Source organism: Anguilla rostrata, chromosome 1 (assembly GCF_018555375.3).
Source record: "Anguilla rostrata isolate EN2019 chromosome 1, ASM1855537v3, whole genome shotgun sequence".
NCBI lineage: Eukaryota > Metazoa > Chordata > Actinopteri > Anguilliformes > Anguillidae > Anguilla > Anguilla rostrata.
In genome coordinates this window covers 4,599,828-4,614,319 of record NC_057933.1, presented here as the reverse complement: position 1 = coordinate 4,614,319, position 14,492 = coordinate 4,599,828, and the positions used below count along the sequence as shown (strand labels likewise).

The following is a 14,492-nucleotide window of genomic DNA, read 5'->3' as shown; positions in this document are numbered from 1 at the left end:
TCAGCTTCATTACCAGCTGACTGAGGGGACTTTTTTCATGACTGAGCTCTTGGGCTTTCATTGCCTTAAATTGTAATGTGTCTTGAGGACTTGAATTGAGGTGCATCCAGAATTTTAACGCTCTTTTTTGGATGTGAATCATTAATGGATAATGGCCTAATTCTGCCCTGCATGCATTATTTGGTGTTTTCCTTTGTACTTGTAGGATGTTTCTACAAAATTCTACATGCAGGGTCTCTATTGGATGCTTGTCCCATTTGGAATAGTTCTGCTGGCTGAGTGGACCCCATACCTCACTTCCATACAGTGCAATGGGCTGAATTACGCTATCAAATATTTTTAACCAGATTTTAATTGGTATAACAATTTTTTGAAGTTTTCTTTTTATAGCATAGAGTGCTCTTCGAGCTTTTTCTTTTAAAGCATTCACTGCCATGTTAAAGCTCCCTGATGCTGTAATTGTCAGACCAAGGTACGTATAATTTAAAGTGTGATCTAGGGCGGTGTTGCCTAGAAAAAACTGGAACCTGTTTTCCTGACATCTGGCTTTTTTCTGGAAGATCATTATTTTTGTCTTTTTTAAGTTTACTGTCAGTGCCCAGTTCTGACAGAAATCCTCTACCAGAGCTAGGTTCTGCTGTAACCCTTCTTCAGTGGGAGAGAGCAGAACCAGGTCATCTGCATAGAGTAAGAATTTTACTTCCGTGTCATGTAGAGGAGGCCCGGGGCTGTAGACTGTTCCAACTGCACCGCTAACTCATTAATGTAAATATTGAACAGTGTTGGACTCAGACTACAGCCCTGCCTTACTCCCTGTTTTGGTGTGAAGAACTCTGTTCTTTGGTCGCCAATTTTCACTCCACATTTATTTTCTGAGTACATTGATTTAATTATATCATAAACTTTACCCCCTACACCACTTTGGAGAATTTTGTAGTATAATCCGTCATGCCAAATCGAGTCAAATGCTTTCTTGAAATCAATGAAGCATGCAAAGATTTTACCATTTTTTGTTTTGTGGACGTGTTTATTTATTAGGGTGTGTAGGGTGTAAATATGATCGGTGGTACGATGATTTGGGAGAAATCCAATTTGACTTTTACTCAGGACATTGTGCTCGTTAAGGAAGGTTACAATTCTTGAATTGATGATACTACAAAATACCTTCCCCAGATTACTGCTTACACAAATGCCTCTGTAATTATTGGGGTCTAATTTGTCTCCACTTTTATAAATTGGGGATATAAGCCCCCGGTTCCAAATGTCAGGAAAGCATCCTGAACTCAGTACTTGGTTGAACAATTTAAGCAGAGCGTCATGCATTTCTGGGGTGCTATTTTTTAGCATTTCATTTCTAATTCCATCAAGACCACATGATTTTCTTGATTTTAGAGACTGGAGCTTTTCGGTCAGTTCTTTGTGGGAAATTGGTTTATCCAGTGGATTTTGATTATCCTTGATGGTTGATTCCAATTTGTTTAGTTGTTCATTAATCATAGTATGGTGTGTTTTCTGACTGATTTCACAGTATAGATTTTCAAAATATTGTTTCCAAATGGCTCCATCACTAATGGCTAATTCGTGTTGCTTGCTGTGCTTAAATTGTTCCCACAATCCCAAAACTGGTTTTGATTAACTGATTCTTCAATATCATTCAGAGTTTTATTTATGTATTTTTGTTTTTTCTGTTTTAGGGTGTTTTTATATTCTTTAAGAGTTTGACAATACCTGAGGCGTAAATCAGAGTTGTATGGTTGGTTATGTTTTTGGTTTGATAATTTTCTTAGGTTTTTTCGAATATTTTTGCATTCAATATCAAACCAATTTTCATTTTTGTTCAGCTTCCTTTTATTATGAACTTTTAGTTTAGCTTTATTTGCTGTTTTCTGGAAAATATAATTGATATTAGTAACAGCCAGATTTAAGCCTTCTCTGTTATTTTGGTAAGGAGTATTGATGAATGTGTTAATAGAGTTAGTTAATTCAGCGGATCTCATTGCTTTTGTGAATTCATCTGTGCTTGTTTCAGCCCATCTGTATGATTTATTAAGTTTATACAGCTTACAGGGCTGTGTGTTTGAGTTTCTGGATTGTCCAAATCTTTTCACAAATACACTTATTTGATTATGGTCTGAAAGGGGGGTTTGTTGCCTGACAGTGAATGCACTAAAGGAGGAAGGGTCCATGTCAGTGACAGCATAGTCCACAGCACTAGTCCCAAGAGCTGAGCAGTATGTGAACCTTCCTAAAGAGTCCCCTCTGATCCTGCCATTAAGGATGTACAGGCCTAAGGCTTGACAGAGATGCACTAACTCCCTACCATTCTTATTTATTATATTGTCCGGATTATTTCTTTTTGTAGTGGTTGGTGTAATGTACAAAGGGGTGTTTCCAAATATATGATTGTTTCCTTGGGGATCGATACAGTCGGGTTCTGTTCCTGTTCTGGCGTTAAGGTCGCCACACAGTAGCACATTTCCCTGGGCCTGGAAATGGCATATTTCTGTATGCAGAGCATTGAAGAATTCCTCATTATAATAGGGGGATTCATGTGGGGCAGCGTAAGCTGCACACAGGAATATATCTTTTTCCCAATCTGCAATTTCTTTGTTCAATTTTAACCATAAGTGGGATTGTTCTTTTTTGGTTACTGTGATGAATTTAGCCAGTTCCGCTTTGTACCACACCAGTATCCCTCCGGAGTCTCTGCCATGTCGCACTGTTTTTAATTTTATAGAGGGCACTATAATTTCGCCATAACCTGAGGGGCAGTGGGTGACGGTATCTTCTCGGCACCAAGTTTCAACAAAAATTAAAATGTCAGCATTAGAAATGTTTTTGAGGAATTCAGGGTCTGTGCTTTTCAGCCCAAACACAGAAGACCACAGACCCTGTATGTTCCAACAGCTTACACAGAATGAACTCATTTTAATCATTCACAGCATTTCGAGTGAAACAAAATACATAGTTGATAATAAACTACTGTCTTTTTAAAAAAAAATTTTTTTTTTTTTTTTTAAACTTACTATTTGTATAGTACACAGTATAACTGGTTTATACTGTATACTCACATATTAGATTATATATTCACATCACATATATATTCACAGATATGAATTCATATTAGTTTAGCAACCTATCGCACAGCACACTGAGCAGGTGTTTGATCTCACCTAGCTCAGAAGGAGGGGCAGGTGGGACAGGGGCCATTGTGAGGGCTGCAGCGTAGCTGGGCTGGTGTTGGTGGGGGTGAGGCCTGGGGGTCGGGGGCCTTATGGGGGACTGCGGGGTGCTGGGTGGGCGCGGGGTTTTGGAGTGATGACCGCTGCTGTCAGGCCGATGTGGGGCCCGAGGATGGTGACCGATGGCGTGGGGGGGCTGATGCCTGAGATGGGGCCTGTTGATGGTGGAGGCGGGGCTGGATGGATTGCGTCCCAGTGCCACGTCTTTTAGCGTTTTAGCAAAGACTTTGATACCTTCCTTGTCTAGATGCAATCCATCGTAGAGGTACCAGGGGCCGATAGTGGGGTGGCGAGCCAGGTGCACATTGGGCAGTGCAGCGCAGCCTCTGGCGATCTCCGCATTAATGTCCCTGATGACATGGGGGGGGACATCATTCCGTGGCAGCAGTCTGGAGATGACCACGCGAGATTCAGGGAACTCTCGGGAGGCTTTCTCTGCCATCCTCCTCACTGCGTGGGCGGTGTTTTGGCGCAGGCGGGGCAGGTCGTTGGTGCCGGTGTGCAGTATGACATAGTGAGGGCTTCCCAGCGTGTCCCGCTTGAGCAGCTCCAGGGCACGGGCTGTGTTACTGCAGCGGGTCGCCTTTACCTGCTTACCAGGAAAAAGCCTATTGGGGTCAATAAACTTCCCATTTGAGTCCATGAGAAGGACCACTTGTGGATCAGGTGTTCTGCTGGTGGGGGGCTGTGTTGCAGAAGGGGGCTGTGCCTTGGGGGTGGGCTGTGCGTCAGAGAGGGGGGAGTGTCTGAGGGGGTGTTGGTCTGTGTGCTGGGGGGTTTTCTGGCGCTGGTGAATGTTGTGAGTCAGGGGGGGCATCAGTATGAGCCTGCAGGTCAGCTGGGGGGTCGGCTGTGGTTTGGAGGGGAGTGGAGTGTTTGTCAGTATCTGCGTTTGAATGGGCAGTACAGGGTGTGCATGTGTGTGTCTGTAGCTGCTCTCTCAGATCCTGTAGCTCCATGATGAATGATCTTTCCCTGCGCTGCGTCTCCTCTTTCACAGAGGCCAGCTGGGCTCTCAGGGCCTGGTTGTCCTGCCTCAGTTCTGCGGTCTCTGCTCTCAGGGCAGCGATGGCTGTGCTGATCTCTCTGCTCTGCTGGTTCTGCTCTTCCTGCTGCTGCAGAGGGAGATATGCCTCGGAGAGCCTGGCCATAGTGAGCTCTCTGAACTCTGCAAACTCCAGCTCAAGCAAGGCCAGGGTCTCCCTCATGTGCTGGGTGTCAGATCGGGGAGAAGCGGGGGCAGCACAGGGCAGGTTAGGTACAGTGGTGGGTGTGGTTTCCTCTGAATCTGAATCCTCTCGCTCTGTGGGGAGCGTGAGGGGACACTTTTCCTTCTCTGCCTTCTCTTTCAGGGCAGGGAAGTGTTTCTCAAAAGCATCCAGGTTGGCCTCAGTAGCACTTTGTATGAGAACAGTCCCGTTTGTGTAAATGTTCACATTTAGCACTATACTGTCCAAATGTTCGTCTTCACAAACTGTTATTTTTCTCCCCTTTCCTATCCCTCCCTTCTGAATATGAGGGTAGTGCTTACATACAACACTGTGCCAGGCCTTGGTGTTATTTGTGAAAAAAATTAAATTGTTTTTAACCTTATTGTTTGCCTTTTCAGCAAAGTCCACATATAGGGTTTCGGGGTTGTTTCTCATAACAGTTAGTTTATGTTTCTTTTTAGCCTTTGCACTTCTCAGCTTAGGAGGGTACGGAATCTCCACAGCAGCGTGCTTGGTTACCATGGTGACAGCTCAGAAAATTGATACTTTTCAACAGCTTTAACTGCCACTCCTTCTAGCCTTGGGTTGAGCTATTGAGCTATGCTAATGCTATCAGATCAGATTTTTTCTTTTTACTGTATTAAATATTATATTACTACTTTAATTAAAGAAAATATGTATATAGTTATCCAAATGTTCTAATTTATGACTAATGTATACAGTTTATCCCAAGGCTTACCTTTGCTTTTTATTTCCTTTAACTTTGGCTTAGCTTTGCTCCTAGCTTTCTCCTAGCTTTGTACCTTCCCTTGTTATGTCCGTATTTAAGTTATTTTCTATTCTTCTTTTGTTTTTTTATTATATTCCCTCCTTCTATGTTCTTCTTCTTTTCTTTAATTCTGCTTTTTTATCAATTATATGTATTTTGTTTCACATCTAAACACTATTTGTTTGATTTTTTTTAAGAGCTCATTCTTTAAGCAGCCACTCTCTAAGCAGTCCTCTTCCTCTCCTCTTAATACTCTCACCATAAATCAGTCTGTTTTTGTGTGCGTTGTTTGAAAAAAAAAAAAAAAAGGGTGTTCTAAACAGTTACCGGCATTTTAAGAGTTAACAATATTGTTGTTTCATAATTAACTGAACTCTAGCTCTGTTATCTCTTGGCTGAAATCCTGAGAACATTATGTGTTGACTGGAGCATAGCTACTGTTTTTGCTATCGCTCTGTGCTAACAGTTTAGATGCTGCTCTTCCAGCATTGACTATTATAGGCCACTGAAAAAAGACTTTATCCTCTGTCCATTTTTTCATATCTTGTCATGATTTTAATTTATCTTGTATTGTTTTTATTTTGTGCACGATCTGTGCTGTACAGCTGGGAAATTGCTATTAAGATAAAGATGTTATTATATAATTACATATCAAACATTCCCTCTCGGGGAAATTTCGCTGTATCTAATTGATCTGATTGCGCTACCAGGACGTTAATTGCCAAGTGAACATCCGTCTGATTTGATCTGTTCTTGATGTCGAGCACCACCTACAGGCACTCATGTGCAATGCACTCAATCTCCTGAGCCGATTTTGAGAGTAAAAGTTTATAGACAATGCTCTCGGTCGGGTTTAAATCTTATTGAGGATCGATATTTCATTTTTAGAATCTGATTCAAAAAGACTGCTTTCAGAGCAGATGGAGGCACGACAATAACCTATTAAAGTAAGCATCCAGGTTGGGTTAATTGGACAGTCTAAACTAAATTGCCCCTAGGTAAGTGTGTGTGTATGTGTGTGTGTGTGTGTGTGTGAGAGAGAGTGAGTGAGAGTGAGCGTGAGAGAGAGAGAGAGAGAGAGAGAGAGAGAGATGCGTGTGCACTGCCCTGTGAGTGCCCTCGCGAACTCTCAGGGTGTATTCCTGCCTCCCGCCCAATGCATGCTGGGATTGGTTCCAGTACACCCCCCCCCCCCCCCCAATCAGGAATAAGCGGGTAATAATAATAATAATAATAATTGTTGTTGTTGCAGTAGCAGCAGTAGTAATAGTAATAATGACTTTTAAAATATGCAGACAAAACAGAGCGGAAGAAGCTCAGAAACAACTTGTATACTTAAATAGTTACCGCATCTTATCCGGTCCCCAGTGTGAGGACAGGGTTTGAGCCTACGCGGTCACGAGAACCCTCCTTTCAGTCACGTTTGGAGGTTTAATAAAATTGTACTCTAATGAATAAGAAAGTTTTCTTTATTTTAGCGTTGTAATTTTCTAAAAACTGAAACAAACAAAACAGTGCAAACAAACGAACACCCCCCACCCAAAAATAATAAAGAAAAAATGGCAACAACAACATGACGGAAAGGGGGACGAAAGTGAGTTTGTTGAAGGACTTTATATATAAAGGGTTGGCCGGGGGGTTAGTTAAGGATAGCGTAATACAGGTCAATACAGTACACCGCTGTGTGACGTGCCTGTGTATTGTTCTGCCTAGTTAAATAGATCTTGTTGACATCTTCCGTTCCAGGAATGCGGTGGTCGTTTCGTTTATTTTTCTATTCCCTGTGTGGCAATGATAATGCACACGCATACTTTTTCCAGTAAAGAAAACGAGCCCGGTGTGTGTGTGTGTGTGAGAGAGAGAGAGAGAGAGAGAGAGAGAGAGAGAGAGAGAGAGAGAGAGAGAGCATAATTTCTATTTTAATTTCGAAATAGAAAGGACAATTGTTCAGGTACAGAACAGCGGTATTTAGAGCGCAGGAAAACGGAGACTGTCGAGGTAGAAGAAGAAGAAAAAAACACGGTGACGCCTAATAGTCTCATTCAGTGCGTCTGGCACGGCAAGCACAGACAACCTCCTCTTGGGACGATAAAGTTTCCAGCTCTGTTTCCCACACTTTCGCACAGCTCCGGAAAGCTGCTCGCGACGTTCGCGTTTACGTTCCCCTCCACACCCTAACCTCTCGTTTCAGGAAACGCGAAAACGCCAGCTGCTGCGCCTCGGTTTTCGCTCGCGGTGCTTTATCGAGAACCGTGGGCCATGCTGACGACTGGGCGCCCCTTCCCGCAGGAGTGTTCCCCTGCTTTGGGCTGAAGTGCCGAAGCTGAGCCCGAAGCGACCGGAGCAACTGAAAGGAACGGAACGGCGTCATCGAAGACTTGGCGGTAAGGGAATTCCAGAGCACGGGCGCTGTCACTCTGTTGGTTTTCATTAGGACGTGTCTTATCTCTCCATTCCGTGTCACGTTGAGCTGAGCACACAACCATTCTGTATATTTTTCTTTTTGTAAAGTTCCCGTTGTCATACACTGAGTAAATTGTGCATTGTCATACACTTTCTCTCTCATACACATTGTCATGTGTCTCTCTCTCGCTCTCCCTCTCTCTCTCTTTCTCTCTCTCTGTTTTAGGAATGATTCGTTTGAGGCAGCAGTGGTGTCCTGTGTGGGTCTTTTGTCTGTTCTTGGTGCTATGTGAGTTTCCGCTATCACTGGGATGTTTGTTCGAGATAATTTTTTTTCAGCTTTGTCACCTGCAAACTGCGAACCATCTTATCATGTGTCTGATCATTAGTGCAAAGGTCAAGGATAACACAAAAAAAATCTCTGCACATCTGAAAGCGTAGTCTGTTCCCCCAGCAAAGTGACGGGTGACCCCTGAATGGAATTTCCACGCAGGTCATACTGCGTTCCGAGCCCCCTGTTAGACACCTGGACTGGATCTTTCTCATTTCCGGAGGACACTCTTCCGTCCAAATGTGTTCGTGGTTCGGGCTCGGCCAGGGGTCATCACCGTGTCGGCTTGTGACGGACGTTTCGGTCAAAATGCGATTTTTATCACGGACATACAAAACTTGAAGTGGTCAAATATTACCAGAAACACACAGTTGCATGCTAGACCTCACAATGTGCCATAGTACATATTTTAATATGCTACACAATTTATGATGATAGTATTTCTAACATAAAAAAAACAGTGCCCTACCTTGTTGTGATGAAAACTTGGAGACTGGAAAGTCAGCCGTTGTATTTGGGCAGGTGGCAATCCTAAACCAGGCATCAACGCGGCATTTCGTGTTTGGGATTTAATAGCGTTCATATGACTGAAACCTCGCTCACAGCTGCAGGTGTCTGGGCTTGATGTGAGCAGGAGTATTGCAAGTTTACTCACTTCATTGTACTCCTCGCTGTTCTCAAACAGATTGCAATGTATATTATCATGGGAAAAAAATGAACTTTCTTTCCCAATCAATTTTTTTTTTGTTGCCACGGACACAGACAAGTCTTGCCACGGACACGTTTGTCTGTGTATGGACATGTTGATAAACCCTGGGCTTGGCCCCTTTGTTCCACTGAAGGACAATCTCAATGCTACAGCACACAATCACATTCTAGATGATTCTGTGCTTCCCTGACAGTTTGAGGAAGGCCCTTTCCTGTTTCAGCATGACAGTGCCCCCGGACACACAGCGAGGTCCATACAGAAATGGTTTTGTCAAGAACGGTGTGGAAGAACTTAACTGGCCTTCACAGAGCCCTGATGACAACTGTGTCCAACACCTTTGGAAAGCCAACTGTGAACCAGGCCTAATCGCCCAATCAGTGCCCAACCTCACTAATACTCTTCTTGCTGAATGGAAGCAAATCGCTGCAGTAATGCTCCAGCATCTAGTATAAAGCCTTCCCAGAAGAGTGGAGGTTGTTACAGCAGCAAAGGGTGGACCAACTCCATATTAATGCCCATAATTTGGATGAGATGTTGGACGTCTGGTGGCCACACACTTTTGGCCATGTAGTGTATGAGGGCTCTTTAACTTTGGGTAAAAGCGCTATATAAATGCGGTCTGTTCAGCATTTAACTTCAGACTGCCCGTGTGCGCAGCCATGAGGAGGAAACAGGAGCAGCTCCTGTGTCCTTGGAATTTAAACTCAGATGTTTTACTGCTGCCCCAGATAAAGGTCAGAAAAAAAGGCTGTATAAATGAATCAGGAGTAAATAGCTCTATTGTACACACTGAAAGAAAGTTGTTCTGTATGAATACATTCTTATTGTGGTAGCAATCGCAAATCTGTCGTCACCAATGAATGCCCTAATTATTGTAGAAGCAAAAGCTCTGTAGGGAAAAAAATTCTGATTTGTAAAAGTGGTGAGCAGTACCACCAGAAAAAGACAGGAGCCAATCGAATTTCCGGTATTTGCTTAATTCCACCTGCTTCAACTCAGTAAAAAAAATTATTAAAATTTTAAAAGAAAACATCATAAAAACACACCTCTTATATGATGATGTGTTTTAAATATACGTGTTTAAATTTTTGATGTCCAGTTTTCGAATGGTTTAAAAAAAAAAAATGTTTTATGGTATAATTAGAAGTGAGATACAGAGTTGTTCTGTTCCTCTCTCTGTAGGTCCGGAGCTGTACCCGAGCTTGTTGGTCCAGTTCCCGAGTGAGGAACCGGTCTATGTGATTCTGAGTCAAACCCTGTTTCTGGAGGCTCGGCTGGACCTGGCCAATGGAGAGCAGGTCACCACGGTGACGTGGGAGAGGGAGGCGGAGGGCAGGACCAACCGGGGGAAGGTGAAGGTGGCGGAGTTTCCGGGGAAAGCGGCGGACGCGCGCGTCACCACCGAGCAGCAGGGGGCGACGCTGAGAGTGACGGGCTTCAGCCACGAAGACCGAGGGATCTACACGGTCACGGCGACCGGCACGGCGGGGTCCAGGAGCTCCGCTGCACGTACCGTACGAGAGTACGGTGAGGAAGGGGGGGGGGGGGGGGGGGAGGGGGAGGAGAGGAGAGGGAGGGGGGGAGGGGGAGGGAGAGGAGAGGGAGGGAGAGGGAGGGGGAGGGGGGAGGAGAGGAGAGAGAGGGAGGGGGAAGGAGAGGGAGAGAGGAGGGAGGGGGAGGGAGGGGGAAGGGGAGAGGGGAGAGGGAGGGGGAGGGGGAAGGAGAGGGAGGGAGAGGGAGAGAGAGGGGGAGTGTGTGTGTATGTGAGTGTGTGTGAGTGTGTGTCCGTGTGTTTGCCTTTCTTTGTAAAACTTGTCTCCCACCTCCCACCCCCCCCCCCCTCCAGAGGCGGTCAACCATGTTTCCGTGGCGATAAACGTGTCGCACTGGCTGCTGTGGTGCGGGGAGGCGTGGGGCACGGACCCGCGGTACAGCTGGCTGCACGAGAAGGCGCCGGTGACGGAGGAGGTGGGCCGCGCTTCGCCCGACGGCACCGAGCTGCACCTGTCAGGCCGACCCTGCGGACACTTCACCTGCATCGTCAGCAACCGGCTGGGACACAGCTCAGCGACCTACACCGCAGGTAAGCCCTGACTGTACACACCTCAACACACACCTGTCTGCACACCCACACCGCAGGTAAGCCCTGTCTGTACCCACCTCAACACACACCTGTCTGCACACACCTGAACACACACCTGTCTGTACACCCACACCGCAGGTAAGCCCTGACTGTACACACCTCAACACACACCTGTCTGCACACCCACACCGCAGGTAAGCCCTGACTGTACACACCTGAACACACACCTGTCTGCACACCTGACTGTATACACATGTCCACACACACCTGTCTGCACAGGCCTGCCCACACACACCTGTCTGCACACACCTGGACACACACCTGTCTGTACACCCATACCGCAGGTAATGCCTGTCTGCACGTCTATCTGTACACACCTGTATACACACACCTGTCTGCACACCTGTAGTGTATAGACACCTGTCTGTACACACCTGTATACACACACCTGTCTGCACACCTGTAGTGTATACACACACCTGGCTGCACATATCTGTCTGTAGCGTAGTCAGGGGTAAGAGAGGGAAGGCCTGCACTCACTGATGAGAAGTTTCCAGAAGAACGGAGATACGTGTGTGTGTTTATTCTCGCCCGATTTCGTTCTGCTCGCCAGAGCCGTGTGAGCGCCAGGGGGGCGGCACCGCGGTGGGCGTGGCCCTCCTGGTCCTCCTCCTGATCTGCGGCGGCGGCGGCGTCCTGGCTTTCCTCGCGTGGCGGTAAGAGTCCGCGGAACGCTCATCCGCCAGTCCGCTTCGCCGCGGCGAACAAAAGCACCGCAGCTGCCAAAACTCCCCCACCACCTCAAAAAAGAAAATAAATTAAAATCAGACAAATAAAGAGTGTTGGCTGCAGACAACCCTAACCCCTCCACTCCACTAAAGAAAATATGTTACTTTTATCAGCAAAACAAACACATTCTGTCACAGCAAGGAGATCACTGTTAATAATAATAATAAACATTATTTATATAGCACTTTTCGTACAATGGTTTGCAGCACAAACTGCTTCACAGAAGACCATTCTCATCGGTACACAAAGATGGTGGGATTTTGACACAAGAGAGGCGTGTTATAATGCAAATCAAGGGAGAACAGTGTCTGCTAGTTATGATCCAACTTGTATTCTTGTCAGGGAACGTCCTGAATACGCACTGAGGCTGAACTATCTTAATTATATGTATATTTACATTCATATTTAAGAAGCATGTGGGTGTTAAGAAGCAAAACAGTGATTATGAGATCTAGCTAAAAAGCAAGTATTTTCCTGCTTGCTTAAAACAGTGTGAACGCATTCATTAGGTTATTCAATCTGGTGAGTTAACTTCCCGAGGAAATGTCAAACCTGCTTCATAAATATGAATAAGGATGCACCATCCAGAACGGAGGTAATGTCACATAAAATTATTTCTCACAACATTATTGTCAAGCTTGCATTTTCATTACAAAATTTCCTTAACCACATAGGCATTGCCAATAAATTATTCAAATTTCTTATTCAGCCTCTGGGCTAAGTATCTCATTTTGGGGGCAAGATTGGGAACATTCCTATTTATTCTCATTCTAAACAGAACTGCTTCCAAGACATAATTTGCCCACCAACAGAAAATCCATCTCTGGACATCTCTGGGGCGACATAGCTCAGAAGACCAATTGTCTGGCAGTCGGAGGGTTGCCGGTTCAAACCCCGCCCTGGGCGTGTCAAAGTGTCCTTGAGCAAGACACCTAACCCCTAACCTCTAACTGCTCTGGCGAATGAGAGGCATCAATTGTAAAGCGCTTTGGATAAAAGCGCTATATAAATGCAGTCCATTTACCATCTCTCTGGCATTCCTTCACCAATTCACCCTCTTCGGTATACAACATTGGCGGTGACCAACCTTGTTCCTTGTGATGTAACATCCTGTAGTTTCACACTCCAGCCCCAACAAAGTGCACCTAACTCAACAACTACAACCCTGTTCTGGAGATCTGCCGTCCTATGGGTTTACATTCCAACCCTAACAAAGCACACCTCACTCACCAGCTGGAGATCTTGATTGAGGTGCTAATTAGTGGAGTCAGGAGTGCCAAATTAGGGTTGAAATGAAAAGCTGTGGGATGGCAGATCTCCAGGAACAGGGTTGGTGACAGACTGGCTTAAATAAATGTAGTTTAGGGCCAATGTGATTGTGTGGCCTTGTCTCCTCCGGTCTGGTGGTGGGCCTGTCTCTTAATTGGCTGAAAGAATTGTGAGGGCCTGCCATTGGTCAGACAGACGTGTCCAAATCTGTCTCGCAGGCGACGCAGGAAACGGCAGAGGGGGGTGGAGAGGCTGCGCGAGCCCTGGGAGGACCAGCTGTGAGGGGGCGTGGCCTGTGGGCTGTGGGCTGCCTCCCGCCCAGTCGGTTTCCTGCTGGTGATTGACAGGGGGCTGGGCGAGTGAGGCGACACCTGTTAAGTGACTTCCTGGTCAGCTGTGGGACAGCAGGGGCCGAGCCGGTCACTCCTCTGCGATTTGAGGCAGTGAAACAAAAGGAGAGATACTTTCAAAAAAAATAATAAATAAAATTTGTATTGTTTTTTTTTTGTAACAGTGGTATTTTAATTAAAAAAAATAATAATATTCCTTGCATAGAAGTGTTAAAGTCAATGTAATGGAAACTCTTTTTACTGAAAAGGCACATAAGGTTGCATAAAAACTGCGTTGCATTTTTATATATGATTGATGCTGAGAAGACTCAGTCAGGACTTTACAGTGTGTGAATTGTTATTTTAAAAAAGCGCATGCCAAGCTGTGGAAGGAAATAAAACTGGACCTACATTTCTTATGACCCGTAGGAACTGATCTTGTTTGTTCATTTGTTCCACTGGGTGCCATATGGACCGCAACATTGTTTGTATTGAAAAGCACTTATAAAACACAATAAAGGCCTCTGAAGGATGCATTACAGACACAGGGTCTGTGTTGTGATTGGTGGCCAGTGCCACTGTCCGTCAGCCAATACCTGATCACGGATACCTGACTGTTGCAAGCATGTCCAGGTGCTCTCACTGAAACAATGATTGTAGCGTCACCCATAGCATTCCTAGGGAATTACACATAAATGTGACTGTATTTCCCATAAGGAAAAATGATACATAGAAATGATGTATTGGAACTACATATGTTTATGTAATGTGTAATAAATACATCTCTCTCTCTATATATATAGATATAGATATAGATACACCTCAAATATATTGTGAAAATATATTTAAATATTAAAAATAGGCTTATTTTGCATATTTATGACATGTATTTACATATATTGATATATAATGTTGTGAGGCATATGTGCATTTCATACATATATTTAAAATAAGTTTAACTACGTATTAATTTATGTATTTATACATATATTGCACATTACATTTAAATTGATTTAGAATTTCCCGGCAAAGTAAATACATTACTTTTCCAAATGGGATCACTGCACTTGAGAGCTCTTGCATTTTCCTGGGCAAGTATTCTTCTTTTACATCTGATTTTTTTTTTTTCTCCCCCTGAATTTGCCACTGCTGGCTTCTCCCCGTTTAAGAGGTGGATCTTTTTTTTTATGTGTGTGTGCTAATTTTTGATTTTAAAACATCGACATGGAACAGTAGAACCCTCCTTGTTTACTTCTTGAGTACTGTCATGGGAATAACAATGAGCGGATGAATGAGGGTGTGAGGCGGTTCTTCCTACCGAAAACCCCGGCCAGCCCCCCTCCCCCCCCCCCCAAAC

General features: G+C 44.7%; 1 protein-coding gene across 1 annotated transcript; it reads left to right on the top strand.

Annotated features, from left to right (window-relative positions):
* Positions 1-6,801: 6,801 nt before the first annotated feature.
* Positions 6,802-13,676, top strand: LOC135234386 (uncharacterized). The gene is made up of 6 exons (XM_064298993.1): positions 6,802-7,606; positions 7,852-7,914; positions 9,848-10,192; positions 10,512-10,748; positions 11,362-11,464; positions 13,025-13,676. Exons 2-6 carry the CDS (start codon positions 7,854-7,856, stop codon positions 13,086-13,088), a joined length of 810 nt encoding a protein of 269 aa, XP_064155063.1. The 5' UTR covers positions 6,802-7,606; positions 7,852-7,853; the 3' UTR covers positions 13,089-13,676.
* The last annotated feature ends 816 nt before the right edge of the window (positions 13,677-14,492 follow it).

Bases quoted from the DNA above. Each gene is read 5' to 3' on its own strand.
- LOC135234386 (XM_064298993.1), top strand. From the start codon at position 7,854: ATGATTCGTTTGAGGCAGCAGTGGTGTCCTGTGTGGGTCTTTTGTCTG. The intron at 10,193-10,511 runs GTGAGGAAGGGG...CCCCCCCTCCAG, and splicing joins ACGTACCGTACGAGAGTACG to AGGCGGTCAACCATGTTTCC. The intron at 10,749-11,361 runs GTAAGCCCTGAC...TCTGCTCGCCAG, and splicing joins CTCAGCGACCTACACCGCAG to AGCCGTGTGAGCGCCAGGGG.